Genomic DNA, 27,273 nt, shown 5'->3' on the forward strand with positions numbered 1-27,273 from the left:
AAGTGAAATCTGCTTTTCAGCTTAGCAGTGTTCACTCTCAGAAAATCAATTTGTGAGTAATTTCAGTATGTCTAAAGCCTAAAATTTCTTTAAGTCTCCTTGCAGTCTCCATGCAGAGAAACCTTACCATAGGTTGTGGCAACAATCTATTTTCCAACATGACTACAGTGTTCAAGCATACTCATTTGGTTAGCTGCCACTGCCACTGGACAAAGGGATACTGAAGTTTCACCATTATGGAAAAATCATGGAACACTTGGGAGCAACCAACTGCCTCTTGTTATACTAAACAGTCTATTACTATAATAGTACTTTGTGGTGATAATTGGAATAAAGTAGTTTGTGGAAAATACTCTCTAACAGGATTGTGTTTCAAGCAAGACATCCTTTTAGACAACTTCACAAAAATCCATTAAAAATTTATAAAAAATTAAAAGCCCTCCATGCTTCTCAGTTCAGCAAATCTGAAACAGATGCAAATGAAAGCCACAAAAGCAATTTCCAACTAGCAAAGGATCCATCAGAGCTTCTGATAAGGCCAGAAGTCCTGATGGGCAGTGACTGCACTGTGATGGAGGCCACACTCCAGTTGTGAAGCCTGTTCGTGTCCTCCCCACGGCGATCATGTGGAAACTTCCAGCACCGTGAGTTCCAGGCACTCACTGAAGCTTTCACGTGACCCATTCACCTACACATTTTAATGTGTGGATATACCTTCTACCTCAGAGTAAGATAATGCCACACATGCTGAAATCTAGCTAATCTGGACATGCAGAATTTTCTATTTGATTTTAGCAGACCTGTTACTAAATAGGCAAACCAAAGAGTTCAGAAAAAAGGTAGAAGGGAATCAGAGCTACTGAACGAGGTATCCACAGTTTGCCTTACAGAGAGGAAGCCAGAAAAATCCAAGTGAAGCGAAGAGCATGGTATTTACAGATGCACAGAGACATGATCCACAGGCTGTGGGACCCTATAAAGAGGGAGCTAGGGCACAGCAGTTAGCATAGAAAGGAGGAGGTTAGCACAAACTTAGTGAACAACCTTACACGTGGTGTTAAGGGTGGCCAGGAGCTGTGCTGAATTCCAGCTCTCTCTGAGAGGCAACCACACAGGAGGTGGTAGGTAGTGGCTGGGGAACTTCCCCCACCTGCACTCCATCTACCATGGAGAGGTGCAGCCCTGCTCACAACACACCTCTCTTCAGATGCATTGAAGTAAACTTCTGAAAACCAGCAGGTCTGTATAGTTTGCACAATTGCATACAAGGATAAACCCTGTTTAAGAGTTGAGGAAAATTTCCTTTCCTCTCTCCCTGAATGCTGCTGTGCAAGGGTATGGTTTTGGATTCATAAGATTGCCAGTTTCCAGCTTTATCACTGCTTGTTATCTAGAGACCAAATTACTCACTTGCAGGAAAGAAAAACCACTTCCAAACCACACAGGTGGGAAAGACCACTTGATGACAATTTTTCATTCCTGGAAAATTATCAAAGCTGGAGCAAGTGATTTTCCTTGTGTTGGATACAGCTAGCTAAGTAAAAGAAACCAAAGCCAAGAATTAGTCACAGAAATTAGCACTAAAGTATCGAGTTTTCCCTAGATTCAGATTAGGACCTACTCTAGTAGCTGGTCATAACGTTTTATTAGTAGCTATCTTTATCTCCTCTTTCAGCAATGGTGAACAGCTAAGGATTTAGACTATTAAAAAAGAGTAAACATTACAGAATTGAAGTAGTTTCTCTACCATATTTTAAGTGAACTAACAGAAGGGCTTAAGTCAAAGGGAGAGGAGGTGTATGATTTTAATAAACATTTTTCTTATTAAAATCTTGATATAGTTTAAATATACCATACAGAGGAAAAAAAGCTATTTATAAAGCTACATACATATTTCAAGTCAATGACGACAGCATATATCATTCTAAATTCCCTCTCTGCTTACCAGAATGCCTTGTGTGTGTATATATGGTGAGCTACTGTGCTATCTGCATAACTTCTGTCTAGCTATACATTACAGGACTTAAAAAATGCTTAATCTATATACAGAAATATATATACATATAACATATATTTATATGTTATACATACACATACACTTATATACATATACACACAATACATATATATATACACAGTACTTTACATGTATATATGGCCTTTCATCCAAGGGCCTTGGATAATTCTTAGTACATCAAGCCTCACAAAGCTTTGTGAGGGAGGGAGCTTTATTTTACAGACTGGAGTTTTGATGCCTATTCTAAACAGTTTCTTTTGTTGCTTTCTACTAAATTTGCACATTTCAGTTAGAGGCAGTTTTGGTAGTGGAAATAATCACAGCAGTTTGATAGCCAGGCATAAGGTAGATGTTGCTTAGTACCTTTGTAACTTACCCTCCTTAGTATAAGAAAACAGCCATACCATTATAAATTTTCTCTATACTAAAATGCCTCTAGCTAGATTTGTGAGGCTGTACTGCTTTTTCTTGTTAGCATAGTAAAATCAGCTTTGAACTTAAGATACACTGGAGGTCACAACAGGAAATCTAGCTCCAATCCTCATACATTGAAACTATCCTTTTCTAGGATGATCAATTTAGAGGAAGTATTAGTACCTGCAGAAATAATTTTACATCTATTTATTTATCTGCAGTTTAACTACGCTAGCCTGAAACAATCCACCTTAATTAGAAAAGAGGATTTTCAGCATCAATTTGGCAACTGGTGATCAGAATTTGTGGTATCAACTGTACTCCATACCTTTAGCAACTAAATAAATGAAGAGGCTTTTTTAAAAATCAGATGTAGGTAACTTTTGATCATCGTACAACTAGCTGACAGAAAGGAAAACCCAGAGGAGCTCTGGCAAAGGCGAGTTCTACTAGGATTTGGATGGAACATTACTTCAGCTCTTCCCAACAAAAGGGAGGAAAAAAAATCATTAACGTGGAATAATGGGGTTGGAGAAGCAAGAAAGAAGAACATCACCACCACAAAAGTTCTCATCCCTCACTATTTCAGTCTGATAAGCTTTTGTAAATTTATTTTGACACAGAAAAAGTAGCTCCTTTCTTCATCCATCAATTTCTAACTCAAAAATCTCTCAAGCCTTAGGAAAAAGAAATCCTAGATCATGGTCAAAGACTGCCCTCCCCAAAACTAACCAAGCACTTCAAAAGTGAATATACAGTAGAACTCACTACAATGAATTTGCAGAATTTTATTCTAACCTAATTGCCTTGAGATTTTTCAGAACAAGCCACTTTTCCTTCAAACCAATTCTGTTAAAAGGAGGGGTGCCTGGCCCATTTCTTTCAGGATTCTCTGCTAACTGTAAAATGTGGGCTAAATGTCTTCTGCATGTCAATTTTTCAGCTACAAAATTCAGATTTTTAATGACCAACTATGTTTAGTGTATGCTGTTACCTAAAGTATAAATGGCTTAATAAATAAAAACTATTGTTTCTTCAGTATGACTTGGTATTTTGTCTGTAATTTCTTTATTAAAAAACTGTAACAAGATACTTAAAAAAAGGCTAGATACAAAAGAAGTTAAGCAGCTCACGAACATTAAAGTTTTCCAAAAAATGTATCTTCAATAATCATGATCTTATAAACATTTTACAGTTACCAGAAAGTGCCCAGGCTGAGTTTACATAGTTAGATAATGTAGTACAAGTGTTAGGTTAGAACTGGTAGTGGAACAATCTCCTGACTGTCTGTTCACTGTAACAAGGATACAAAAATGTTGATTGTGAACTATGAAATACTGTGCATTGGCCTCATCAAATATGTACAGGGAAAAAAAACCCCACTAGAGGTACAGATTACATGCAAAATATTAGTGATGGTATCTGATGTGCCAGAGTTCAATGCAATAGAACAAAAATTGCAATGGAAGTGGTTTCATAAGTGAACAATCCCAACTCTGGGATTTGAGCTGTCAGGAACTTTTTACAAGTTCAATATACATGATACACAACTGCAGCCAACCACAAATTAAACACCATAAAAAAAAGTTAAAAACACAGAACATACTTAATTTTTTATTTTGAAATTCCCTACTCCCTCTATACAAGAACCTTTGCTGAAACACTTTCCACAAAGGCAGCAGTGAATTTTCAGAACATTTTACATATTTTCCCTCAGCAAAAAGATAAATCACAGTGTAAATTATATTGTTCTGCTGTCATCTTTGGCTGGGGTTAGGCAAAGGAGTTATTGACTAGCAAACTGTTGCAATCACATATTGCTAGTGCTCCTTAGGCCTTTATGTTACAAATTTAGTACAGGAATGTTTGCATTTAAATCTTTGAAGTACCACCAGGGGTATGACAGCATTAACTTTCATAAACTTTTATAGACAAATGGAAAAATCTACAAAACTTAGCTAGTAATATTACACAGCAATACACACTTTTTATACTCTACACAAAACCAAAATTCTTGGTCTTAATGGCGAGTAACAATTTTTGTTTCAAAATCTGCTTAGAGGAATAGAGTGGGACATAAAGGCGAGAAATGCAAGTGTTTGCTGTTGGAAGATGTTGGTCATCTGGTGGCCTTATTGTGATGGATGGCATAGGCTGGAACCCCTCCTCACTGGCAGGCAATGATGGACTTGAGGTCCAAAAGTAAACCTGAAAAAAGAAGACAGTGTTTAAAATTAAGATTCATACTGCCTACAGATTGTGTAAGGATAGGTTAAAAAAGAACTGCACAGTTACAGCAAGATTGATCATACTATGTTCTCTTCAATATGCCAAACTAAACTCCACAGTCATTCTACTTTCTTCTGTAGTAGCTTCCTTCACTTCCCTTCGTCAGCTGCTCATTCATAAAACTGATAAAAGCAGCACTCAACATTATCCTGTATCAACAAATCCTCAGTAAACAGCATGTCCAAAAACCCATCTGGGAAGGTGGTGACTGCCCATCAATACAAATTGAATCAGGAATTTCTCACAAACCAGTCAGAGACTATAGGATGTGGTACTGGTACAAACAAAAGGGAGCAACAGAGAGTATTTGGTTTATTATCTCAAGTGTGAAATACTGAGTCACCACCAAGGTGGTAAGCATAGACACTCCTTGAAAAACGTGCTCTAGGGTTTGCACTTTTCAGAGTACTCTTTGTTTCCTTTTAGTAGACTGTAAGGGAGAGATAGTACCTCACAGAGTAGGAAATTTAAAAAAAAAAAAACGGTTTTAAGAGGCATACAATGAATAAAATTTACAGGCAAGTTTTTAAAAATTAAATCCCCTAAACAGTATCTTATTCTTTCATGCTTCTCATCAGCTTTTCACTCCTAAAGGGCCTTGAGAAGGACATGGTATCATAACTGACATCTTACAGAAAGGATACACATTGCCCTCAGGATACACAGAAGTAAGGTGAGTAGATGATGCATGAAGAGAACGTGACCTCAAAACCCTACCAGCCCTCAACACAGCTGAATAACCAGTTACTCATCTTAAGAGCAACTGTGCAGAGTGAAACTGTGCTTCTGTAAGAGACCTATGAAGGGAGAAGAACAGGGACAAGAACACACCACGCTTACTTTCAGTTACAACAAGGTCTGGGATTCACACCTGTTGTTTCCAGAACCAAGCCTTACCCAACCCTACTAGCCTGCTCTGCTACCTTAACTCTTCACAAAGTCTCTGCAGGTAGACACAGTTAAGAACAGTATTGATGCCACTTATTCCAATTCTTCCTGCATGTTTCCAATGGGAATGGACAACTTACCAGATCTTGTCTTTCCGTCATACTCATCTTCTCAACTATGGACCAAAACCAACGCTTGAATTGCAAAAGCTTCTCAGCATTTTCTCCTGTGTGAAATAACAAGGTGCACAATTCAGCTGCTACACTGGACAGTAACATTAAGAGACGTGTTTTATGTGTGCTGCAAGCTGGATCTCAGCTACAATTGCGTTCATAAAGTCCTGATACTGGAGACTAGTAATTTCAAAATGAATAGCTTTGAATGCAAGGCCAACACTGACATAACTCAGTACCACTCCCACTCCTCCCTCCTTACCAAAAAGCCCAACTGCAACTAAATGCAGTTTAAAAATTATGAAAGAAGTATGAAACTTGCATCCATCACATTTATAGTTCTAGAGAATTTTCACAAGATATACTACCAGTAATACAATCCATGTATCTAACATCCAGTGACAGTCAAGTAGGAAAACATGCTTTCTCCACCCTCATTTAACTGAAGGTAAATATTTTCTAAGGAATGTAAAAAATATCCCAAGTAATAATTTTATTACAGCTCTCACTGGCAGACTTACTAGTTCAAGTTTAATGCTACTAACTACTCCACACAGAAAAAACAGTGTTAAGTTATACCTGCAACTCTATTTATGACAAAGTTATTTCATACCTGATTCATCATTGAAAGAGGTAAAGCTGATTAGCATTTGCACATTTACTTCGCCACAGCCATTTACCAAAAGTCTGAAATCTTCTGCTGTCAAATCTTCTAATGAATTCTTTGGAAGTACATCCAGGAGCCCCTTCCTCATTGCCTTAAGTGAAAACCACAAAATGCACATTGTAACCCTATAACTTTTAAGATTGACTTTAAACACATTACTCAAAAGTTTCATGTGTAATTCCCTTTAGCTCAAGATTTGTTATTCTCTGAGCTGTTCTTTTCTTTTAAAGCTTTATCATCTGAGATGCAAATCTTCTGAAACAAAGAACTGCATCAATTTTTAAACCCTACCTACTAGAGCAAAAGAAAGCAGTACTGGTTTGAGCTAGTATTTCACCAGGAGCAGAAGCACATGAACTCTTTTAATGCTAAAATGTTCAGGTATTTTGCTAAGCTGTGCTGAATTTGATGAGAATTTAAAAATTAAAAAAAAATCAAAAAACCAACAAAACCAAAAAAAAAACCCAAAAAACCCCACATTTTGCATGTTCCTTTTACTTTGCTTCTTCAGACACATGCCAACTCTGCTTCAAAAATATTACACACACAGACACACATATCCTATACAAGTAATATCCTGAAAATATAGGAAATTTCATATTCAAAATGGAATACTATGAATCAATTTGCTTTAGAAAATTTCAGAATTAATACAAGTGTAAGGGTTTTCAACTCTAAAAATAAACAAGAGCCAAACTAGTAACATATGCAGACATGGAGATCAAGTATCTTAATTCCAGGAACATGTTCTTTCTGTGAGAATTAGGACCTCAGCTGCACAGAGGTAATCTGGCCTGCTCCCCTATCTCACATGTGCAGCAGGAAACCACAATGAGCACAAGCAACAAAATTTAGATGTAGCACCATGACGAACTGGTCTTCATTAACGGTCTACAAAAATATATTAATCTGTGTTATTTGACAAGGGCTTTAAAAAGTAAATAATTTTTAATATGGTTTTCTAGTCAATTTTTATGATTCTTGCCAGGCTAGTATAAGTGGTTTTAAAAATGATTTTTCCTTAGAACAAGGATGCAAACAAATCAAAGGTAATAAATTCTTAAGAACAAAGTAGCTGCCAAATACAAAGCCAAAATTCCAAGAGGATTTCTGCTCAAGAAATAATTTGAGCTCAAGAAATAAGCATATATATTTAACCAATGAGACCCACAATAAAATAAATTATCTTTCATTCTATAAAATAAATTACTCACTCAGTCTTCACAGTACTGCTGTGAAGACCGAGTGAGTAATTTATACATCTATAAAATTACCAAAAAAAATTAATTACTTTTAATCAAGCTGTCAAGACTTTAAAGAAACCTGATTAGCAACACCAAAATGAGGAGAATAATTAATTGATGGAAAAATGACAGGTTTTTTTTTCTTCTTCTTTTTAAAAAAACTCCACTAAAGACTTACATGTAGAGGCTGCTCTGCTACTACCAACATTCGGTGCTCTGCATATTTCCGGACATACTCATATACATTCTGAGGAGTGACTGGTATATTTACACCATTGGAAATAAGTTCAACCTATGGTAAAGAAATAAGGAAAAAGGGGAAGAAGAAAAGGGATATAAAAGAAATGAGGGATATAAAAGAAATGAGATTATTACAACCACCACAGTATGCTGCAGAGCGATATATCGCTCAATATACCTCCAAACCCAAGTAAAATTCACTACTACACGTTAGTTTTAAAGATTCCCTAGGATTGACTACGGTTACCAGGGTCTATCATAGACTCTAGATCATTTCCAAAAAAAAATCCAGGCTTCAATATCTAAGAACACTGCACTGAACCCAAGAAGAACAAAATGTTTTCTCTGCCATCTGAGAAGAGCCTAGATTATGTGCACACTACACCCTGCATAAGCTGTCAAACTCTGAAACTACAGAGCCACAAGTTTAGCCATGCATACCTGGCCTCCACCCTCCTCCTTACACAGGTCTATTGCAAAGGCTAAATCCATTGCTGCAAACACTGCATCAGCATCTGTGCTCTGCGACGCGAGGATCAGCTGCCGAAGGCTTTCATACATAACTGGATCGAAGAAAGCAAAGTCGTGCCAGTTCACCTATAAAAAAAGGACAGAAGTTGGAAACATAACAGGTGTTTAAGAACATATTCAAAATTCTGTGACCTGTGCCAGATCTATGCACTAGCAACAAAAGATACAAACACACAGAAATAAATGCAGTTAAACTCCTATTTTCAGTCTGCTTTAGAAGGTATGTTGGAATACTGGAAGGAATACATATTCAACAAGAAAAACTTTAAGAGAATATTTAGAAGTCAATCACTCTTGGAAGACACCAGGAGGTATTTAAAGGCCATTTCTCCCATTAACTCTTTTTCATTAAAGATTATACTATGTTGGGTAACTGATTATGTGATCAAAAGTGAATTTATGAAAAGACCAGTAGTAACAAACCTTGGTTTAAGTTTGCTGAATCAGACAGAACTTACAATGCCATTGACTAATGCATCAAAAGTGCAGTACATGATTAGCTTTTACTGAGCCAGGGCAGCAGCTTTGGTCAAGTTTAAGTAATTATTGCTCTGAATTAAATCATACCTACCCCTAAGACAAAATTTTAATTACAAATTAATTCCATGAGCTATCTCAAATATCCAGAAAAATGCTTTTCTCTAAGCTATTGACAAGTATTGTCTAACACTATCATTTCTGAGTCTCAGGAAGAAAATAGCACAGACAGTATGTAGTTTGTGAAGAGAGTTGAAGGCTAACCTATTACAAATCATTACATCTTAGTCAAATACCTGACTTTTAGTACATCTACTCTGTTCAAAATCTAGGAAATGAAAAAATTAACAGTCCTCAAATTAAAGACCTCCATACAGTTCCAGTACCTGCTCAGCTAGTTAATACACAGGTGGTTAGGGGGAAAAGCCCAGTTTTATGGATGAGGTTTTAAGTAATTACAGGAAATTAAAATTTGTATCTTCAACTTACCTTTCTGCCAAGTAGAACTTTGATTACGTGTCTATTTAACGTGATGGGACATAGTTCATTCTGCAACAAGCACAATCCTAGGATTCTGAAAAAGTATGTTTGGAGTTGGTTTTGGTACAGCAGAAATTACACTAGATATCTTTCAGCAAACTCACATTTAGGAGTTCTAATATTCTAAGAATTAAGCTGGAGCCAGCTATCCAAATGTATTGGTCACAAATGAAAATCATGGGTATACATAATTGAAAAAAAGAAAGATAAATAATTAAAATTTAACAGGAAAAGAAATCTTAAGTTGACATACACAAATTCCCCCCTACTTAAGCTCAATGTGAGAAATAGAGACCACTTTAAAAAAAAAAAAAAGTTTTTTCCAGCTTGGATCATTGGTACTCTCCCAGGTGTTGTGTACGATTGCCTTTTACATTTTTTCAGACTAAAAAGTGAATGGTAGAATACCTGCCAATGTTTCGGAAACAATTCAGCCTTGCTTCTGTGTTTTTACCAGGTCTTGGTGTATAAAATCCTCGTTTTCCAGGCTGGTAGAAAAGCGGTGCGTTATCATCCCCATCGTCTGTATCGTCTAACTCCATATCCACCACACTGCGGCTGGATCCATGGCGCTTTCTGTTTTCCTGGTTTGAAAGTCAAAACAGCAATTAACACACTTAATTCTAGTTACTGACACACATCAAGCTATTTGCTACAGGACCCAAAGATTCAGGTTCCATTGGTTAAGAATTCCTGTGATATTTCCTAATGATGACATTTTATACTTTTGACTAATTACTGTTAATCGTTTCAAAACAAAATTATTAAACAGAACTTTGTCTTGCATGATAAAGCTTCCAACTGCTTCCAGTTTTAAAATCAACTGATAAAACTGAATCTTACATAAATTTTGTGCAATGGGTCATTACCTGTACTTTATCTGAAGAGTCTAGCAATCCAAGATCCAATATACTGTCAGCACCGTTCTCCCTTGAGAAGGGAAGAAAAAGGCAGATTTAATTTCACCATCACAGACTCACAGAATGAGAGAATGGTTTGGGTTAGAAAGGAGCCTTGAAGATCATCTAGTTCCAGCCCCCTTGCTATAGGCAGGGATACTTTCCTCTAGAGCAAGTTGCTCAGAGCCCCAGCCTGGCCTTGATCATCTCCAGGGATCTACAGCTTCTCTGGGTTACCTGTTGCAGTGCTTTACTATCCTCAAAACAAAGAATTTCTTCTTGTTATCTAATCTAAACCTGTTCTCTTTCAGTTAGAAGCTATTCCCCTTGAATTGTCATTACATGCTCTTGTATAAAGTCCCTCGCCATCTTTTTGTTGTGTCCCTTCAGGGACTGGAACGTCACAATTAGGTCACCCATAAGCTTTCTCTTTTCCATGCTGAAAAACCCCAGTTCTCTCAGCCTTTCTTCATAAGACAGATACTCCATTCTTCTGATCATCTTGGTGACCTCCTCAGGACTTGCTCCAACAGGTCCATGTCCTTCCTGTGCTGGGGACCCCTGAGCTGGATGCAGCAGTGCAGATGGGGTCTCGCCTGAGGGGCAGAATCCTCTCCCTCAACCTGCTGGCCATGCTGTTTGTGATGCAACCCAGAACACATCTGGCACATTGCATGGCCAGCTCATGTCCAGTTTCTCATCCACCAGCAGCCATCAAGTCCTTCTCAGCAGGGCTGCTCTCAATAAGGAACTGTCATATTCTGAAACCAGTCAGAATAGATTAAACCAAAGCCAAAAAGTCACTTGGCCAAAGAAAAATATCTAGACTATCAAGAAATAAGGTGCATGTATTTGAGTTAGATGGTGAACAGTACAAGTGCTTTGGCTACAAAATCAGTTCTCACTTTTGGTACTTTACCTGCCATGTGCAATAATGAGTTCCATTGCTTCATCAACTCTTGCTCTAAGGGAATCTTCACTAGCTAGTAACAGAAGCAGCTGAGCAGGAGACAATTCCAACAACATTCCCGTGATTTTACTTGCAAATGCCTGGGGATAGAGGAGTGATAGGTCTTACTATTCTCCTCCAGTTCTCTCATTTTCAAATACAATCTTATTAAAGTTTTGGTATTTTTAAAAGAGAATGCATTACAAAATACCTCCTAAGCTAAAAAACAAATTAGAGAAACAAAATCTCAACAAAATTAAAAATAAAATCAGTCTTATATGTTTGAATACTATCAATTATTTTTCAATTATTTCGATTATGGATAAGGAGATAAATTTTTACATGACAAGATGACAAGAACAATTATTAAGTGTATTAGGGAAGTCTTACTGGTTGCATTGCTTGCACTCGAGGGTAGAGCCGCTCTCCAAGGGCTTGTCTGTGTGCTGGGAGAGGGTCAGGGTCATCGCTGGGATTTCCTTCTGATGCTGGTCTAAAAGGCCGTGTGTCAATGGACAGCTGTCTTCTGAAGTCCCTTAAGATAATCAGAGCAGTTTGTACTCATTTCAGAGGAAAAATTCAAAAACCTCTGGGAACAATATTATTTGCACACAGATTGATATTAGCATTAGCTTTACTGCTGGAATAGTAGTGTTGCTCATAGCTGCTTGGAGAGAATGAATCAGAAAGAGAGAATCAAAATAAACCAGAGATTTTAGTATTACTTGTGTTTTGGATACAGCAGTCAGACATGCCACCAATGCCACTGTTGTTTCTAGACTACCTCACAATTTTATTCTAGTACACAAGTTTTTGTTATTGTTATTTTGATATTGTTGTAGCAGAAGAAACTGATGGCCTGTGGTAGAGACATAACCTATTAATGATAAAGAGTAAGCATAATAATTCTTTAAAAAATTAAAACTAGAGACCGAATTTCAAGAAATTACCCTGCAAATCACTCCTGAAAGAGACTCCTTTAGCTGGAGGAAGTAAAAGTATCTTTCCTGACAATATCCAAGGCAATTACTCTATTTGACAAAATATCTTCATCAAGACAAAGATTATCACTTACCTATCCCTATCTCTCCGAGAACCAGTTCGCAAGCCACTACTTCTCCGCATTTCTCTCTCTCGCTCCCTTTCCCGATCTCTCTCTCCCCTATTTCGCAATCTCTGCATCAGACCTGAAGGGCAAAACACCTCATAAACTTAAACATCTTTGTATTTCTCTCTCCTACCTAAGTTTCAGTGTAAGGAAGACTAAAGTTTGGAAGAGTTTGACAGACATCAATGAGACAGAACCACTTCACTTGAAGCAGTGACTGGGTTCAGCCAAACTTAAGAAAAGACCTGAAGTGTTTGTACCAACTTAAAAATGATAAAATACTTTAAGAGTTTACATATACTTTCAAAAAACATTAAAATGTATTTGTGGCAAGTCAGATAGAGCAGCCATAATAAAACATATAAGCTCTTAGTAGCTAAAATCTTGACAATTATTCCCTGCTGGAGAAAAGGACACTCAAAACATCTGAGCACATCTAAAAGAAGACTCCTGTTGCAAGAAAAACAAAAGTTGCTGCTTCTGAAAGCGGGGTGGGGGAAAGCCATTTCCTTGCTCCAGAGAACTAATGCATAATTTTTATGGATTCTGGGCTGAGCTAACAAGAGATGTCTCTGGCACAAGGCCAAGTATTTCTATATAAATAAAGCACCCAAGGTTTTTATTAGTATTTTCTGTAGATTAACTGCTGTGCATCACTTACTTGTATGGGTACCCTTGTTGGCATTCTGAATGCAATCTAAATTTGGCAGTTTCTCATTTGACAGAAAAGCCTGTGCAATAGCAGTATAAAAGCTTCGTGCTACACCGCTGCCTTCTCCAGGCTCATCCTTAAAAGTAACTTTCACTCTGTGTACAGCCATCGGCGTGGTAGCACACCTGCGACCAAAATGATTGTTCAGCTGCCTCATGGTCTGCTGAATCAGAAGATCTCTGTCTCGATCAACCTAGTAAAAAATACAAAAAAAATTTCTTTCTTTACCAGCTATCATTCTAAGAGACTTTCAGCTTCACAACAGATTTCTGGACACTGCTGCACAGATTCAAAAAATAACAAATCAGACTGGGAAAAACAACAGAGTAATTGCAACATAACTGACAAAGTACGATTTAAGACACCTGCTTGCAGACTCTGAAATACTTTTCCTATCAAGTTACTGTAATAATTCAACTTTTAATGAAAGTTTATTTGAAGATAAAGTAACAATTTTTACCTCCAGTGTTAAATCCCTTGATTGCTGGTTTCTAAGTTTTTCCATCTCCCTGCGGAATTTCGATTCCTTTACTTCAAAGCCACCTAATTCAGTCAAGATCTAAAAATAATTTAAAAAACAAGCACAAACCCAAAAATCAGAATAATTAGAGAGAGTCAGTTTAGTTGTAAGAGGAACTGTCCTTACACTGAGAAATACATACCGATCCAGGCTCTGCTCCAACATCTTCCATGAATACTCTACCAAACAACTCCAAAGAAAGGCGCCAACGTCCCAGCAACATGTCATGTGAAATAACCATGCCCATGAAGCTACACTGGGGCCTGACAGAAAGAAAAAAAAATGACAGATATGTGGAATCAAGTTAAATTTCAGACACATTTTGTGTACTTCAGCTTTTTCTTACCCTCTGCATTCAACTAAGTTTTTTATTCCTGATAAATAACGACACAGTGCGCTAAAGTCTGTGCACAAAAGCACATGAAGCTGCTTAGTTTCAGCAGAAACACAAGTCTTGTTTCCAAAGGGTAATCACTCCAAAAGCATGTAACTTTTGGTGCTATGTGGAATGCACTGTTACTGGTCTCCCATCAACCAAGACCCTAATTTCTTTTAAAGTAGCTGTAATTTGAAGGGAGGGTGGGTCAGTCCGTAACTGCATTAAGTGTGGGCAGCACCACCAGACACAGACAGCAAGCTGTGGATTCCAATTCCTGGGCAGCTCAGCCTGGCTACCCAGGACATGACAGGGTTGCAGCAGGAAGTCAGGGAGTAAAGGAATTTGTCTACAGTTTGCACAGACCTCTTTGAAGACTGTTCAACTATTCAATTTAGAAGTTACTAATCAGAAACTACAAATGCAAACTAAATTAAGCTACCCATTTTAATTTCAAGAAGACTTTCCAGAGTCCAAATAAGCCATTTAGCAGAGCAGTAATATTTCAAAATGTAATTTTTAACTCAGCTACCTGAAAGATGTGAGGGGTGGCCCTTCACTTTCTGTCAATCCTATCTCTGCCAACAAGCTGCTTTTCAGTTGTGCTGCAAGATCGTGAGCTGAAGGCCCTGGTTTTGAACTCTCAGATTCTTCTGTAGGCACATTTTGTTCTTCCCCTTCCTTCTTCTGCCGATTTTGCATGCTCATAACATTTTTTAAGTTGGCTGCATAAGACATTTTAGTTGGAAGAACCTAAAGGAGAAGTAAAATTTAGCTGCACTTTCAAAGCAGATGAGAAGGCTTTTGTGGCACATATATTCATAGGTGTATATTTTAAACATACAAAAGTGAACACTGTAATTGACCTGTTAAAACACAGTGACCTCAATAATTTCAATAAATATAGAAAAAAACCTATTTTCCCCACTGTATGTTTGCATTTCATATGCTTGCTAATTAATGTTTAGTCTGAAGGCAAGTCAAATCTACTGGATGGACTATAGGAAGATTTAAATCTTTTTATCAAAAATAATTATATAATTAGCATTCCAAAATTAACTCAGAATTGTGTTGCTGCATCTAAGAATATTACCTGAAAGCTGCTATAAGTCAATAATAATCAAGTTTCTATGTTAAGCATACTTTTCATAAAGACTTCAAGTTTCCACAGGCACAGAGCTTTTAAATTATTATTCTGAAAGCTACATAAAATCCTCTCTGAAAACATTAGAATGTCTTTTTAAGGAATGAAGGTTCTAGTTTAAATTACCATATTGTTTAAAATAATAAAGCTTTACATTTACCTCAAGGCAGTTTCTATCCACTGTAACTTCCACTAAGCATTTGCCACTGTTGGCAGAAGATGAGTACAGACCCTGACTGGGTCGGCCAAACAGATCCTCTTTGCGAGCATTTGGCTGAAAAGCAACAACAGTGCTCTGGGTCAGTCACACTTCAGTGAGGAATGAAAAAGCAAACTGCAATTTTATTCCAAAACACCATCTCTGATGTCACCTGTAATAGATGTGGCTGGTCTGCCAAGGGGATGGCCTCTGCCAGAGGAACCTCAAAAGGATTGGGTGGAATGCAGCCGAGGAACGTCATAGAGTCTGACCGTCTGAAAAATGGATGGTTTTGGCCAGTCTCTGCCGGGAGGGTGTCATCATCTTTGTCATTGAGTGTAGCACCTGAATATCAGAGATTTCAAATCAGCTTTCATTGTTATAAAAGCAAAGGATATAAAATGACAAAAATTAATATCCTTTCCCCTTAGCTACTTGATTAGAGGAGAATCTCTGCAAATTTATTACTCCTACAGGATGCTTCTGCAAATGCGGTATCTTTATTAATTTGCTTAGTTATAGTTTTTATTCTTTTTACTATTGTCCTGGTTTGAGAGGAAGTGAGTTTTTTGGGATGCTGTGGTCAAACCAATAGGTACTCAGATTTGAATACTGGCACCTGCTGTGGCCACTGAGGACATGGATACACTTCTGAGAACACAGGGGGGTTAAAAGCTGAGAACACCCAGGGGAAGCTCTCTTGGTTCAGGTCTGTGAAAGAGATCAGACCTGCCCTGCCCAGCTGCGGGCTGGGTGGGGAAGGGGAAGCCATGAGGCCTGAGTGAGGTAGGCCAGGGCCTTGGACAGAGAAGGGAGGTGAAGGCCCCTGCAGGATGGAAGGGTGGAGGATCATTGATAGGCATCAGGCAGCTGCTGGGAGAGAGAGCAGTTGGGGAGCAAGCTTGTGCCACCTTGAAATTCGATATCATGTGCTGGCAGCATGGCTGGGCCAGGCAGAGCCTGAGATTTTAACCCTTTTCTTGGATGATGGAAACCTTACAAATACTGATCATCCTGGAGCTGAATGAGAAGAAAGATAGAGATGGAACAGCAGGAAATGGGCAAGTGTGATGCAAGTTTGTGCAAGTGAAAGATGTCCGAGAGAAGTTGAGAAGAATTCTAGGTGGGAGGAGTTGATGGAGTGGCCTTTGGCTGGACTTTTCTTGTATAGCCATGGACAGAACCATTTTTTTTCCTGTGACACAGAGACTGCATTTAGGGGAGGCCATGGCTTGGAGCCAAGAGAGTGCAGTGATGTCATGTGAAGGAGTGCGTGAACAGAGACGACGGGTGAGGAGAGTGGTGGTGCCCTCGATCTTCATTCAGTGAAGAAGATCTCTATTCTCAAGACCCCTCTGCCTCAGGGGGTGAATTTGGGGGGGACAGGTGTCTCAAAAGTGAGAGACTGTGCTTTTTTGGAACTGGGCAAGCATCCTTAAAAGGGGAACCCTAGAAGCAGCTGTGGTCCGTGTGCAGTGGTGAGAGCACTGGGCATGGAAGGAAGATGTCACGATAGCAAATGCTCTCCGAGCGGTGCTGCGTGTGACATGGAAACACGAGAGGTTTCAACTGTGTTTCCTGGGGAAGCCAATGGTTTAAGAGGGACTCCTCTCTTCTTGATGAACTGAGAATTGATTATCTGAAGGGTGGTGATGGACTGAGAGTTAGTGATCTGAGGGGTGGTAACTGAATTGAAAATCCAAGGTTTTGTCTTACTTTGATGTGTTGGAAATTGGGGGGGGGGGGGGGGAGGAGCAATGTTTTTGGAAGGTTTTCATTCTGAGTTCTGTGTGTCTTTCTTTTTACATATAGTTGTAGGTTAATACAGTTTTTTTTCTTTATTCCTAAGTTGGAGCCTGCTTTGCTCTATTCCTGGTTACATCTCACAGCAGACACTAGGGAAAATGTATTTTCATGGAGGCACTGGCATTGCACCAGCGTTCAAACCATGACAACTATACCTAGCTTTACTAACTGAACAGGTACTCCTGCCCTGTATGTAGGCTACCATTTTCAGCAGAGTTTCATCAAAAAGGTCAGTTTAACTATGATTCAAATTTTAATGTAGAATGGTAGGTAAGGGCAGAAATGCTGCAGTTTAGTGAGAAAGGAGATGAAAAGATGGCCCTGAAATGTGAGGCAATGAAACAGGCAACAGCAGAAGAAACTTGGTAAAGTAAGTAAGATTTTCTTGCTAAGAAAATCTTACTAAACCCAACTTTACATATAGAAGCAGCAAAATTTACTTAAAATCTCAGCTAACTAAAGGGAAAAAGCACTAAGAAAGCCTGGCATTTTGGTGTGCTATGTCAATTTTTGTATACTAACTTTGATTGGTATCATCATCATTTTCATGTTCTGAATCTTCGTTGTCGAGACCCAGTTCCAAAAGCTCACGAGTTCTTAATAAAAAACACCCAAAACAACGACAACAAAACAGAAGAAAATAAAAAAGAGTCAGTCATCTTGAAGAAATTATTAGGCCAAACATCTATATCTGTAGCATAATCAGGAAGGGTACTTAAGAGTTATACATAACAAAAAAAAACCCTAAAACTGAAGCACTGTAGAGACTTGTCATTACATACTCACTACATCACTCACACAGTTACTCTTAGAGCCATCTACCAATTTTGATCTTAAAAGTTACAGCTTTGGGCAGTGATACTTGGTTTTAAACACTATATCAATATAAAATCCTAGGAAGCCTGCATTACTGGAAGAAACATGCAAGTGAATACTATTTCAAAATTTAAAAATAATCTCATTGATGTAGTTCCATTAAAAAACTCGATTTCACTATATTGTACTACTGTTCTGTCAAGAACTTTGATTAGTAATAATTTCTGGCAGTTTATGCATTGTGAAACGTGTGCTGAAACTATATGAAGACTGATAAAATTCATTTTACTCAGACAACTAATATGTCATCTAATGGAAGCAACTGTTTGAACCACTCACTTTTAACTGAAAAGGTCTAAGCCTTCACAGTTTTAAAAGCATTTCATGCAAATCTCCCAATTCTTTTATGAACAGTTATTTGACAGGTTTCAGTACGTGATTTTTTTTTTTTTAAAGCAGCTTCTGGAAGTATGTAAGGGTTAAAGCTGTGGCTGTAACTACTCAAATCAGAACAAAAAGTTCATTACTGTACTATATCATTCTTACTTGTGAGGACAAACCTTACATTACCAAGATAAACAAAACACAGTATTGCAACAGCATTTGAAATGAAAAAAAATATAAAAAGAAATCTTAAAACATCTTAAAATTAATAAATGCACCTTGTAAAATGCCATAGTTGAAATAGCAGTTTTCCAACTCAAGAACACTTTCAGCTATTGATTTTCCTACTGTGCTTTAAATATCAGATGAGTCTCAAATGCATATAACCAAAGAGAAAACAAAATCACAAAGCCCATTATATCAGACAATGACATTTTCTCCAATGTCATCTCTAACATATTTGACAGATATCTAAGTATGCTGCTATCATGTCAAATGCATGTCTCATGTCATTAACTGAGAAACTGTCCTGAGCATGTCTTTTAGAGGCACTGCTAATGAGTTAAAAATCCAACTCAAGTTTCAACAGTAAGAAAATATTTTACAGCACAAAATGAAGTGAAGAGGGTACTGCAACAGGCTTATCAAATACAGGTACATTATATACCATTACAGAAATACTTTCTAAAATATGTATGTTACTACACACATCCACACACAGACATACAGATTAATGCATCTATTTATATAAGCTGCTGAGGAAAAATAGCAATGACTGAAACAAAAGGGCTTATGCCACTTTTACATAGGTTTTGTTTCTAGGAGTCAACCTGAGTACCTTTTCCTTTCCAGCTGAGGAGTATCCAATGTTGTCTGCTGATTCATTGCTTTAATCCAATAAATAAGGGCTTGAAAAACATATGCTACATGCTTTAGTGAGCAGACATCTAGAACAGGAAGAACATCTGAGTGCTCATCGTTGTGAGAACGCATCAAGGACAGCGCGTAGTTCAGGAAATCACCGCGTGCTGACATCATTCCCTGACGGGCACTGAGCAAAGTAGCACGCCTAGTGAAGGAAAAGAATTGAATACACAGACCTCAGGCATCATAAGAGAACACATACTTTATTTATAAGCCCTATATTTGAAATTTGGATGTAAAATCTCAATGAACTCCACACAAAAATAGCTATAACATGCTAAAAGCATAGAACAAGCAGGTCAGATGCAGTACATTGTAAACAGTTACTGCTCAAGATGAATCTAGTATGTCAGAATAAACCAAATAGTAGCAACAACACAGGAAGCCAACTTAAACCAAAACAGCAACTGCATTCCAGAGCTGCAGAATTAGATTCCTAAGATGTCTGTGAATAAGATTTGACTATAAAACTGATAATTCATACTGCATGCAGTAATCAAACTATTTTCATACCTTCTTCCCTCAAGTGTTCTCAAGCTGGCTTCCTCACGGGCTGTCATCCTTTCCCTTCTAGCTGAGTTCTGAGAAGCATGGAGAGGATGATTTGGATGCCCAGGATCACCAGCAGATGATAATGCTGAACCGTAACGCAGCTGAGCTTCAGTGGAGTCCATGATACTGACCATCCAATTCCAAGTAGGAATAAGCTTTTCTTCCACATAATTCTATAGAAAACGAGATTTAACTGGTTTTGCAAACAATAGAACTAGATGACAAGAATGAAATCTTCCCGATTCCCTACAAAGAGGCTGTCAAACCATGGTCAAGAATTATCAACGATCAGTTTCTGAAAGCTCTCTTGAGACTGCTGGTGGTATGCAGCTCTCATTGCTTAACACTTTGATACCTATAAAGCATGCTCACCATCTCTTGTCTTTTGGGCATCTCTTCTACTCCTCCCCTTATGACCACTCAGCATCTCCCAGGTGTGCACAACTTGATGATTTGAGCTTAATTCCTGACTTTCTTTTAGCTTTAACAGCCCTCATCCTGCTGTGGAATTCATCAGACAGATCTTTCACCATTCTTCACCCCTTGCAAATTACTCACTGAAGACAACAAAGTTAAGACCTGCACAGAGAACTATATCTGCACACAAGTCTCACCTCCTGGTCTCATCTTTGCTTCACCTGTTCCCACTACTGGCTCTGCAGCCTGCTTTTCTTACCATCTGCTAACTCCATTGACCTGTCGGATTTTTTTGATCCAATATTAGTCTGCTTTCTTCATCCCTCTGCATTCTGGTCTTCAAAATATCCCTCACACTTCTAATGCACTAAACTAACAAAAATGCTGTCTCAACCCCATTTCTGTGTCCAAACAAAACCTCCACTGTTCAGGTTTCCTGTGCTAATACAAACCTCTTGCTGCCTCAGCTGGACAGATCTCCTGTTCACTTTTCCCATTAAGAATCTCCTGAACAGAAAATTATTTTAGCCTCCTCCATAATAAAACTACATTCTCTTATTTCTTTTCCTGTTTGTTTACCCCAGTGTTTGATCCCAGAATATCTTTCTAACCTTCCTCTCCCAAATCAGAAGTCTTTTCCTCCCATCATACTGTGAAAACAGAGCCATGTAAGTACCATGCGGCTCAATCAAGCATCCCTTGATTTCCTGCCCCCACACAGCAGCTGTGTTGTCCACAGCTGACCTCTGTACTAAATTCAGTACATATAATTTTACCCTATACACTATGCCCAGGTACAAGTTGATACATACTTTCTAAACACTCTGGAGTCCCTCCAATCTTGTCAGTCTCTGAAACTAGTGTCTATACGTGAAGGGGAAGACTGCTGTCTGACATATATTTTCTCTACAAATGCATTTTTCATAAATTTTCAAAAACAGACAGTCAAGAGCACTGTATAGAAAATATGTGCATAACATGGAAATAATGACCATGTCCCTGAAAGAAGGGACAGTGAAATCTTTTATCTCATTTAATTATTTGGCCCTTACTTTCTTCTTATATAGACTCAACAGTTTGTGTCTAATAGAATATGGCAACAGATGTCTAGCAGAAATCCCTAGTCAATTCTCACTTAACTATTAATTACATACCAGTCAGACATTGTTTAAACAAAATCAATGTAAGTTCCCTTTTTTGAAAGAAAATATGTATATTAAATACTACCAATTTAATGAAATAAATGACCACAGTTACTTTAGCCCACACTCTCTCTTAACATAAGAAGAGACTGAGAATGCTGGGAATGCTTTAGACTGAAGAAACAAACTCAGGAGGATCTTACCAGTTTGTACAAACACCTGACAAAAAGGTATGAAGTATACAAAGCCAGACTCTTCTTAGTGATACCCAGTGAATGGACAAGTGGGCTACAATTGAAATACTTGGTATGTCCCTTTAAACTCAAGAAAAATCCTCTTCACTGTGAGAGCTGTCAAACATTTAACAGGCTGTTCAGAGTAGCAGTGGAATCTCCATCCTTGAAGATAGTCAAAACCTAACCAGTCAGTCCTGAGCAGCCTGCTCCTGTTGACCCTCAAAGAAATTTAGATTAGCCAATATGCAGAGGTCACTTTCAATCTCCACAATTCCATAATTTTACCTTAAAAACCCCAGTTGTATTGAAATTACCTTTTTTCTACGAAAATTTCCACGTTCTTACCTGCAAGTTAACTGCATCTTGGTAAGTCAGCTTCACTGCAGCTGGAATCTGGGAGTACACTAAGTGATTGTATTTGGGAATCAGACCCATCAGATCAGATATCTGCCGTATCACAATACTGTATGCTCTTGCTAGGCTGCTTGCAGATGTTAAATAGCTGCTTGCATTGCTGGCTTCAAGTGCTGCAGCAGCTGCTGCTGCACTTGTACTGATGGTACCACTCCGACGAAGGTTTGAGGGATCAATATAAATCAAGCCCGCTGAACTTGCTAAATATAAAAGAAAAGATTACATTAATGAACTCATTTAATCTTTGCTGTGCCATTTGTGTATTGATTGATTTCATGATCAAGATTTACAAAAATAAACTTGTAAATATTACTGACATCATGACTGTAAGTAGCAAATAATTACTAACATAAGCATACCGAGATCTTAACTGCAACGGATCTTTTCCTTGTTTTAAATTCCAATCTAAAACTGTAACAGTCAAGGTAGGTCAGCAGTATGACAAAGAGATTAGATTCCATCCTTAAGAGAATAAACAGAAGCAGAGGAAGGAACAAAGCCAGAGCCAGCTGGCATTCATGCATGCAATTCACTCAGACTTGCCTGCTGGGGTTGACGTACTAGAGGGAGCTGTGCTGGTAGCCCTCTGGTTTTGGGTGTTGCGTACAGCCCACTGCATGGAACGGGGAGCCTGCGCAGCACCGTTGGCATGGGAGCTGTTTGTGGTTCGCTCCAGAGGCTCATCAAGCATGAAGGTCTCCTGCTCTATGTCATCACTCTGACTGCTGCTGCTATCAGAGTCACTGGAATCATTTGACTGAGAGTCATCTTCAGAAAAAAATGCCGGAACACTGCTAGCTCCTGTTGAGAAAAACAAGCAATAACTGACAGCTCCACACCTGTGCACATATACATGTATCATGACAGCATAGTAGACTTCTTCCATGAGAAACTACATACTAAAAACGTTCAAATACCACTATTGAAACAGTTCAATAAATTATCATTATAACATACTGCTAATTCTCCACAGGTGTAATGAAAAAGTAATATGACTACTTACATTCCAAAATATAAATTAAGAAGTAATTGGAATTTAAAAATACTTTACAGATTCTACCCCTAGGAAATGAATTCTAAAAATTATGTTTCCAAATTGGACAGTAAGGCAGTTGCTCTCAAAAACCTGTACAATGAGTGCTCAGGTATTGTGTATTGATTTAAACCATAAACCACTGTTTTCAACTACTACACTTGAAAATAAGTGAGACCATTTCATTTCACTACACAAGAGCACATGGTAATTTCTAACATATGCAGATGCTCCATAAGAACAAAAAATGTAGGTCACATCTTAATGCATTTCCTTGTCCAAGAAGTCAGCACAGTACCTTACTATCAGAGCAAAGGAAAAACAGGAAATCTAGGGAAGGAGGAGAGTACTTACTCCTAATATCTAAATTTAACCAGCTAGATTAGACCCAAAAAGATGTGGTGTACCTGCTTCTGACCCAGCAGTAGCTGCAGTGACAACACTTCTGCGCCCACTGGCATTGTCCTGGTTACTGTGGTTACTTTCACTGTCACTTTCTGTTTCAGCAGCAGCCAGCAAATCCAACTCCATATCACTGCCTATAAAAACAATGGTACAAAACATCTCATGTTTAGAAGACAAAACTATAACTACTGTGGTGACTCATATGACAGAAAAAAACCCCAGACACTCTTACTATAGCAGAAGTTAATGGATATGCATGGGGGTCATAAAAGCAGTGCAGACACCCAACAATACCTGGAGCATGTTTTATTATTTTCCAGCAATTAGCCACCTGCTCTCACTCTGCACTATACATGTACATTCAATACACAGTGAACACAAAGGCTTTTAGGATTCAAAATAAGTCACTCCAGCCAAAAGACTCCACAACTCTTCATACATACGTACTAGGACAATTTACCATATGCTGTTCCAACTTAATTCAAGGAATTTTCAACTTTCAACTTCAATTTAAGGAATACTTGAAAACTTTAAAAAAACTATTTAAATATACAGGCTCTATTCCAGTTTTAAGCTTTAAGAGTTAAATGTTTGAATATTCAGCAAATCACTAAACAGATTTACTACTCTGTAAATGGATTGACTGGAAACAAAGCACAGTCAGAAAGAGAAGAAGATAACTTTTTTTAAAACCATAGCTTTGGGTCATCTAACCCCAAACTAAGTAATACAAGACAAATTGTGTTAATTTCAAACATTTTCACAGAGGATTGATTAACTACGTCTGCAAAATACTGAATCATAATTTAGCAATTTGTGATTAGTTTGAGAATTGGCTTGCCAGGATTCAAACTGCTTTTGAGAACACATCTACCACTGTCATGGTTTGACATTGGCCCAACTATCAACAACATTTTACAGTAGCAAATACAAAAGGTAAAATACATTGTTAACCAAGAATACAATAACATCTGATACCTTTGGGAACTTCATATTTTCTCCTCAACCAGAGAAAGTTCATGAACTTGTCTACTACACGTTATCTCTAATTTTACACATCTCCTTCTGTAAGATGAGCAGTCTGGATTCTCTCTACTCGTGCAAATCTCTCAAATCATTATCACTGGTGACTCCAAAGATAATTTCTTTTTGATGCATAATTTTCTCACTCATGCAGTAAATGTGCAGGATGCACATTATACATACCATCCTCATCATGCTCATCATGCTGTCCTTCTGCTTCAGCATTTTCTTCACCATGTTCTTCCTGTTCATCATGATGGTCTTCTTCACCTGCCACCCCCTCAACCACCTCAACCTGGAAAGAGATCATAATATTATGCTAGACTATCTACAATATCAGAGAATCTATGAGTTTTCCAAAACAGAGTGCAAAGTTTTATTTGAAAAATCACATCTTAGAAAGATGACCTCAAAATTGAACTGATGTGAACAAAAAATGAACTTCCAGCCACAGTAGCTGTACATGGCTGTACAGTTTATAGCGTTGTGGGGAAAAAAAATCCATAGCATAGATTTTAATGCTATAAGGACAAAACTGACTACAAAATCAACAATTAGCTTCTAAATACTGAAGAGGTATTATCTGCTGAAAAACCCTCTTGGTCTCTAACAGAACCTACATACTAGCTGCCATGTGCTGAAAGACTCTTAAACTTTTTTAACAGGGAGAAATAAAATAGAAAATCTCAATTACAAATTTCTATTAAAAATGCTTACAGCACTGTAAGATTTCATGAAGTACTACTTAACATCTTTTTCAAATCAGATGCATGGATTTTAGATTCAGATGTCAAAGCATGGGCTAATGTATTAGGTGTGCTATACTGAGAAGAAAAAAAATTGTACAGAAAGAAAACTGACCTCTTCTACATCAGCTGAAACAATATCATCTTGTTCTTCATCCCTCCCACGAACTGGTTGTGACTGGCTGATTCGTCTTTGCTGAGGATTCCTTATTATGTAGGATGACTGAGATTGACTAGAACTTAAAAGAAAAATATATAAAAATAAATCCTCAAAAAAAGTCGATTTGCACCTGTGGATATCACTTAATGCAAAGCTAACAAAAACTCCAAAATGAAATCACCTTTAAGAAGTCTTGGAAAAGAACAGATAGTAAGCTTTAACAAGTTTTACCTGCTAGACTGGTCAGATGATGGTCTGGGTGGCAGAGGCTCCACGGAAAACAGTTCTTCACTTCCCTGCATGGCATCTATACTAGTGCTAGCAAGGGTAAAGGGTGCTGTAGGACGTGCAATTCCCATCCTGACTGGAATAATTAGAGATTCTGCTACATTGCACAGCTCTTCAACAGCATAGGGCAATAATGCCTGAAATACACGTTTACATTTTCCGATTGGCTGTGGAATAAAATTGCTGGGGGATAAAATACAGAAAGATAAATGTCAAATAAATCTCTTTTTTTCCCTAAAAACTTCATGGCAATATTAATTGTCCTAATTTTTTTCACAAAAAATAATTTTTAAGAGATACATGCATTTGCGTGTATAGAAAAAATATGCACCAATTCAAATCAGTGAAAAACATTTATCATTCAATAATTCAAGACTAAGGCTTGATATCTAAATCTATTACTGACAACCAACCATACAGTGTAATTATACTAAGTTTAAAAAAACTATTTCCACAAACCCTAACACTGTAAACAAAAAGGTTGGTATGGACATGTAAGTTTAACAAGCATTACATTAACAAGTTACATGACATACCAGCAGCTATTGTGCATCTTTCCAAGTCTACAGAATACAAAACAATTCAGATGCTTCTGCCTATTGTTGATTTTTATCAACTCATTGTATAGGGGGGGAAAAGTAAATAAAGGAAAAAAAAACACCACAACCAACACATATCTTCACCACTTACTTTTTCTTTTTGGAGGAAGCCATCTCCACACTAAGAATGACAAACACTCTTGCCACAGAACGCAGGAACCTCATTGTAACAGCAATGGCTTCTTCTCTGCGTCCTGGTGTATACTTGTTCTGTAATTCCTTCACCAGAGTACCCAGCAAAGTGTCTAACAGCTGAAGAAAGAGGTCATAACAACTCATTAGTTGTGAGCAATTTTGAAGCATGAAACAAGAGAGATTAAGACTCAAAGGGAGATCACAGTCATAACAATATAAATTCACAAAACTAAGATTAACTTGAAGTTACTTTCAAATTCGTTTCCAAGCACATGATCTGAGATATCTTACAATATCCTATTATTCAGAAAACCTATGTAAACCATGGCTAAGAGTGCTTACCAAAATGTCTGCTGTACATTTGACAATAAGGCAGTGTGTAAAACAGTCCAAGCGAATAGTTCCACTTTGCTGATTAAGGTAAACTTGCTCTTCAGGCAGAAGATGACCTATCCTACTGCTTGCACTAAGACTTGGAAAAAACAAAAAGAAAAGAAATAAATTTATGTAAGCCAGCAGGTGTCAAATATCAGATCAAACTTTACATCAACAGCTACGTGTAGATACACACGGGTCCTTATTTTCCTGGGAGCCAAACATGATCATAGACTTCAGTGCATTCCAGTCTTGTAAAACACGTTCCAGCGCTAGCTGGGCAAAACGAGGAGGTTCTAAATCATGATCAGGCATATCAGAATCTAGAAAGATAAAACAAAAAAAAAAAAAAAAAAAAAAAAAACAAGAAAGCATAAGGAAGAGGTACTGAAGTATGGAATTTGCCATTTATTTCACTGAAACATCTCTTA

General features: G+C 37.8%; 1 protein-coding gene across 8 annotated transcripts in view; it reads right to left on the minus strand.

Moving 5' to 3' along the window:
* Positions 1-3,482: 3,482 nt before the first annotated feature.
* UBR5 (ubiquitin protein ligase E3 component n-recognin 5) overlaps positions 3,483-27,273 on the minus strand; it is an 86,571-nt gene continuing 62,780 nt past the window's right edge. For 7 of the 8 annotated variants that reach the window (XM_059864960.1, XM_059864942.1, XM_059864915.1 and 4 more), the window contains 29 exons: positions 27,039-27,165; positions 26,810-26,939; positions 26,424-26,584; positions 25,677-25,916; positions 25,401-25,524; positions 24,723-24,834; positions 23,519-23,650; positions 22,622-22,879; positions 22,010-22,278; positions 19,831-20,042; positions 19,232-19,462; positions 17,716-17,789; positions 15,560-15,732; positions 15,349-15,462; positions 14,577-14,797; positions 13,811-13,931; positions 13,609-13,707; positions 13,098-13,341; positions 12,404-12,515; positions 11,719-11,863; positions 11,299-11,429; positions 10,350-10,410; positions 9,889-10,064; positions 9,430-9,514; positions 8,374-8,529; positions 7,871-7,984; positions 6,395-6,539; positions 5,749-5,834; positions 3,483-4,639 (listed from right to left, as the gene is read on the minus strand). In XM_059864960.1, the coding sequence (XP_059720943.1) occupies positions 4,427-4,639; positions 5,749-5,834; positions 6,395-6,539; positions 7,871-7,984; positions 8,374-8,529; positions 9,430-9,514; positions 9,889-10,064; positions 10,350-10,410; positions 11,299-11,429; positions 11,719-11,863; positions 12,404-12,515; positions 13,098-13,341; positions 13,609-13,707; positions 13,811-13,931; positions 14,577-14,797; positions 15,349-15,462; positions 15,560-15,732; positions 17,716-17,789; positions 19,232-19,462; positions 19,831-20,042; positions 22,010-22,278; positions 22,622-22,879; positions 23,519-23,650; positions 24,723-24,834; positions 25,401-25,524; positions 25,677-25,916; positions 26,424-26,584; positions 26,810-26,939; positions 27,039-27,165 (4,466 nt within the window). In that variant the 3' untranslated portion in view covers positions 3,483-4,426. The remainder of the gene's footprint in view (positions 4,640-5,748; positions 5,835-6,394; positions 6,540-7,870; positions 7,985-8,373; positions 8,530-9,429; positions 9,515-9,888; positions 10,065-10,349; positions 10,411-11,298; positions 11,430-11,718; positions 11,864-12,403; positions 12,516-13,097; positions 13,342-13,608; positions 13,708-13,810; positions 13,932-14,576; positions 14,798-15,348; positions 15,463-15,559; positions 15,733-17,715; positions 17,790-19,231; positions 19,463-19,830; positions 20,043-22,009; positions 22,279-22,621; positions 22,880-23,518; positions 23,651-24,722; positions 24,835-25,400; positions 25,525-25,676; positions 25,917-26,423; positions 26,585-26,809; positions 26,940-27,038; positions 27,166-27,273) is intronic. The other variant, XM_059864906.1, reaches the window with a different exon arrangement.

This window comes from Haemorhous mexicanus, chromosome 1, assembly GCF_027477595.1.
Source record: "Haemorhous mexicanus isolate bHaeMex1 chromosome 1, bHaeMex1.pri, whole genome shotgun sequence".
NCBI lineage: Eukaryota > Metazoa > Chordata > Aves > Passeriformes > Fringillidae > Haemorhous > Haemorhous mexicanus.